Source organism: Acartia tonsa, chromosome 14 (assembly GCF_053477335.1).
Source record: "Acartia tonsa isolate MP-2025a chromosome 14, ASM5347733v1, whole genome shotgun sequence".
Classification (NCBI taxonomy): Eukaryota; Metazoa; Arthropoda; class Copepoda; order Calanoida; family Acartiidae; genus Acartia; species Acartia tonsa.
Genome location: NC_137273.1, coordinates 10,525,213 through 10,530,502, shown reverse-complemented (window position 1 = coordinate 10,530,502; position 5,290 = coordinate 10,525,213). Strand labels below are relative to the sequence as shown.

General features: G+C 34.6%; 1 protein-coding gene across 1 annotated transcript; it reads left to right on the top strand.

Annotated features, from left to right (window-relative positions):
- Positions 1-887: 887 nt before the first annotated feature.
- Positions 888-4,990, top strand: LOC145305202 (uncharacterized). The gene is made up of 3 exons (XM_080146763.1): positions 888-944; positions 3,105-3,215; positions 4,188-4,990. Exons 1-3 carry the CDS (start codon positions 939-941, stop codon positions 4,857-4,859), a joined length of 789 nt encoding a protein of 262 aa, XP_080002889.1. The 5' UTR covers positions 888-938; the 3' UTR covers positions 4,860-4,990.
- The last annotated feature ends 300 nt before the right edge of the window (positions 4,991-5,290 follow it).

The following is a 5,290-nucleotide window of genomic DNA, read 5'->3' as shown; positions in this document are numbered from 1 at the left end:
AAAAGACCAAACTTAAATGTCAAAAAATACTACCTATATCTAAGACATCTAGTAGTGGAAAGGGGGAAAATATATTCATATAGATAGATAGATAGATAGTGAGCCATACCCTAAAAGTTTAACCAAAGCCCTTTAGAGTTTTTCAAATTTAACCAAAAAAATATTTTTTTTTATATAAAATTACATTGTTGAAACTAGCGGGGGATTCCTTTAACAACTATCAAAATCTAATAAGCGTTGCAACTCTAAAACAAAGATTGAATGTAGATAATCTGATTTTTTTTGATTACTCTATTGTAAGTAACTATATGTAACTCTATAAATTATGTATGACCGTATGGACGCTTTTCTACATAAGATATGACCTATAACATATCTTTAGCCATTCATACTACAAGCTCTCTCTCTCTCTCTCTCTCTCTCTCTCTCTCTCTCTCTCCTTCTCTCTCTCTTACTACCTTAAAAAAGGTCGGGGTATTTATACATTAAAGATAATATAACATTTAAATGAATAGCTAAAAAAAAACTACAAGAAATATAATAGGATGTATTTGATTTAAAATTGTATGTGTGCTTTTTCTAAATGTGCACTAAAATCTCATAAAATCTTTTTCAAAGATTATTAACCGAATTAAAGCTTAAAAACTATCTTATTTGTACAAAAATATAAGCTTTTTATGCATTTTTGAAGGACAACTAAAAAACTTGGTAAAATACCGGGGGGGGGGGGGGAAGGCATACGCATAAAAATGGAAGTGGGGAGGTGCGTATAAGACGCCCTTTACGCTTATACGCAAAGGCTTACACTTTACACTGACGCATGCGTAACTTACGCACCCACTGACGCAGGTAAGACACCCTTTTCCGAAAGCTTCTATAAAAACTTTAGTCGACAGCCCGAAAGTTATCAGTCGATCCCCACACAAGACTAATTCAACATGAAGGTGATTTTTCAGTGAAGCTTCTTGTGTGTCGTGTGTGTGAATGTTGCGGGTTCGATTCCTATATTTTGGGCATTTTAGTTCATATTTCTAATATAAAGTTTTCATTTAAATTTCTTTAGATTTTTAAAAGTTTTTGAAATGGTACTCAAAATTCTTATATCATTATGAAATTTTTAGTAGCAAAGCAACTCTATAACTAAATTAAGTCCGTTATATGCTTAAAATTCATTGTTCTATCTAATAAAATTGCCATATTTAGTGATATATTGACATTATCTGCTAAATAATAAACTACATTGATGCTATACTTTTAATAAAAAAAGTTATTTATATTTATATTCTAAATTTAATTAGATTGTTTTTTGAAGATTTTCTAGTTGTACTTTATTTATATAATTTAATCCAATTATTCTATACTAAATATTATCATCTATATAACATAAGATATTTTTGTTTAATAAGATCGTGGTTAATATGGACATTAAATTTAAGATTTTGGATGGTTTTTGACTATATTTCAAGTTTTTTTTTTCTTATATTTCCTATGTTATCATTTGCTTACAAGTCTTTAACCATCCTACTGTGTAAATATCATATCTATTTTCAATAACCTGGCCTTAAAAAGACTGAAAAAAGTGACTAAATAATAAATTTGTACTTTAAAATACCTATTAAACAATGGTTTATTTTCAGTAATATTTATTTTCATTACCTGCAAAAAATTTCAACACCCCCCCCCCACCCCTCCACCCCCTAGAAATTAAAATTGGAGAAGCTAGATTTTCTTTAAAAGTTTTCAACCCCATGGCAATACCCTCTGCACGCCACTGTTAACAATACTTTTTTATGATTGCTGCGATATCTATGAGCATTTCTGCATTGTTATTATTTTTTTTTATTAAAAAATCTTTCTTAATAATTGATGAGAAAAAATGCTTTGTGACATTTTTTAATAATAGGGGTTATATAATACATTTTAGTAGAACATAACAAACAAAGATTCAAGTAATTCAAAAAAATATTACAATTTTTTCACATATTTTTATGTTAAGTTTTAAATTGAAACTTTATAACATTGAAAATCATTTTAAAACACACACACAAAAGATTTTATCTTTTTTTCCCTATACCAACCAAAATTTACATCATGTTGGAAAAAAAGATCCCGTTAACCCATGATAAAAAAATGCCTTGCCCTTTTTTTATATTCAAAAACATACACACTCCCCTTCAAGAAAATACCCCTCAAGGGCAATAAGCCCCGTAAGGCATTCATCCTTTTGGTGTCTTAAATGCAAGCATCGCTCCCACCTCAACCCAACCCCCCAACCCGCAACCCCAAACAACAATCGCGTTATTTTTTGAAAAGGTCAATCCCATTATTTCGTGTTGCTTAAACATAAATGTGCGTGTGTGTGTTTGTGTGTGTGTTTGTGGGTGTGTGTATGTACGTGCATGTTTTACCATGCACATGATGCTAAGCATGCCACCACACCCTTTGTTAAAGTAGCACATCTGCTCTAAAACTATGGCGGTGCGTCATTACGTCCTATAAAATGTCTCAACACATAGCAATTAAATAACATTAAAAACATGCTAAAAAAAATAAATTATTAGAATAACATATTTAGGCTTGAAACACATGTTATATCACTGAATAGTTAAATACTTGTTATTGCTGCGCTAATAATGAACGTATTTTTATCCTTGTTCTGCCAACAATCACGTGTGTAGCGTCGTGTTTGGGTTAAATTTATGTTCATATTAAAGAATACGTTATTCTGACAAGGAAAAGTATTTTATATACAATTATTTCTACAATGGAGGTTAAATTAATTTGCAACCCATTGTTACTTCCAATATTTGCTAATAATTCCTGTATTTAAAAAAAATGTTTTGGATCATGCTAAGAAAACTAAGTAGTGGGTTTCATCGTAATTTCATAGTAGCTTTTCTCCTATTTCTAGCTCCTGCGGGGGCCCTAACCCTGCGGGGCTTATTTTCCTACTTTGCAGGCCAATCATTAATATTTACCTAACCTAAAATAATAAATCAAAAGATTTTGTGAAAATACGTAGAAATCCGCTATTACGTTTTCTATCAATGATGCAATGTTTTGATTTTTTTGGCTTACCCACTTACTATTGACTTTATTTTTAGGCCTTTGTTATCTCCGCTGCTTTTATGGCAGTTGCCTCCGCCATCCCCGTCCACCCCGTTGCCCCCCACTACGGCTACGCCGGTCAGACCAGCCACCAGTCAGTTACCAAGGTAAGCTACAAAACCGATTAATATCCAGTGGAATAGAACCGGTTCTCGCCCACACAGAAAAATCATATATAGCATTGTATTACAGACAGTTTTTATGGAATATAAAAATGTACAATTATAAGATTAAAACCAGTTTTTTAGCCCATGCCTTCGGCCCCTCCAGACTAACAAAATTAGTTTAAATTTTATACTTTTTTATTTCAATATCAGCGGAAAGTTGTCTATAATAAGATTCGATAAATAACTATTGTTTAAATTTAAGGCTTACTTATTATCAAGAAATATGTATCAGGATTCTTAAAACCTTTCATAACCTGAACAAACCTAAATTTTGTTTCAATGGCTATTTCTTGGTGATATTTATCTGTTAGTTACTTTATTTGCTTTAGATTAAACTGAAAAAAATAATATACTTTTTCCTAAGAATACAAAGTTTACTAGTAAATATTTACGTCACCTTTGTTCATAAGAAACCAAGAATATACATGTTAAGTATTAGCGAAGCTAAAGCTTATTATATGAATTAGTAAGGTAACAACTACACCGATTGGGTTTTCCATTTTAGGGAAGCTTGATTTTGGTCTCGGGATAGTTTTATGCTATTCTCTCTTAAAATTTAGGTCTTTTTTATTTCACCCTCCCCTTCCTCCCTTGATACTTAGGGCGCAGCATTAAATTAACAAAAGCGCACTCAATTTTTATGACAGACAGACAGATGAACACGTTAAAGCTGTAGAAAAACTCCGGTACTATAATAGAAAATTCTAGGAAAAAAGTATTAATCTTTATATTATCTTGATATTATAGAGAAAGGTGATATGATACTTTTTTCTTCTAAAGAATAATAATAAGTATTTTATATTTTTTTTTATAAAAAAAAAGTCTATGATTTATCTTTAAAAATCTTATTTTTAAATGTGTTTAAATGCAGTCCTATAAGTAAATTATCCTTAACTCTTCTTTTCCTTTCAGGCTGACGGTGAGGTGAGAACCGTCCAGGTGTCCAAGGCTTTCGGCGCCAGCCACGCCTCTGTTCACCAGGCCGATAACTCCAAGGGTCTGGCCGAGATCGCCCCCGCCCACGGTGCCGTCGCCCACAACGGTGGCCACGCCGTCGTGCACGCCGCTCCCCTCCACCACGGTGCCGCTTACCACGCCGCTCCCCTTGTCCACGCCCCCGCCTACCACGCCGCCCCCGTTGTCCACGCCCCCGCCTACCACGCCGCTCCCATTGTTCACGCCGCCCCTGCCTACCACGCTGCCCCCGTTGTTGTAGCTAAGCCCGCTCCCTACCACGCCCCTGCCCCCGCTCCCTACCACGCCCCTGCTCCCTATGTTGAGGGCAAGGAGGAGCCCGCCCCCTATGCTTTCGAGTACGGTGTCGCTGACGACTACTCCAAGGCTAACTTCAAGGCTACCGAGAACGCCGATCCCTCCGGAAACGTCAAGGGATCCTACCAGGTTGCTCTTCCCGATGGCAGAATCCAGACCGTGACCTACACCGCTGACCACTACAACGGTTACGTCGCCGAGGTTTCCTACGAGGGTACCCCCGTCTACCCCGAGGCTAAGCCTTATGCCCCTGCCCCTGCCTACAAGCCCGCCCCCGCTTATGCCCCTGCCCCCGCTCCCTACCACGCCTAAGAAGTCCAATCCTTTACCCAACCCCCAAAACCATTCCTCAACCCATGAGATAAAGACTGGCCTTTTTTTGAAATAATTATTTATAGATTTATTTATTTATTTTTAGAGAAATAAATGATAACAGAAATTAACTATTGTTATTCTTTACATACAAACCAAAATAAAAAAAAACATAAAATCGGCAGATAGTGTCTATAAATAATGACAAAATAAAACATTCTAAATATGCTACATAAATGTTTCTTTTGAACTATAACACATATAAATAAGTTAATAATACAAAGAATTAAAAGAATATTATAAAAATTATTTTAAATTAGAGACATTAATAAGCATTCTAAAGACTAAAATTAAAGTATAAAGATAGTGGCTCTGTATTGGTAAAATTTAAGAATAGCTTAAAACCGTAAACTAAAAAAAATAATGTTTTT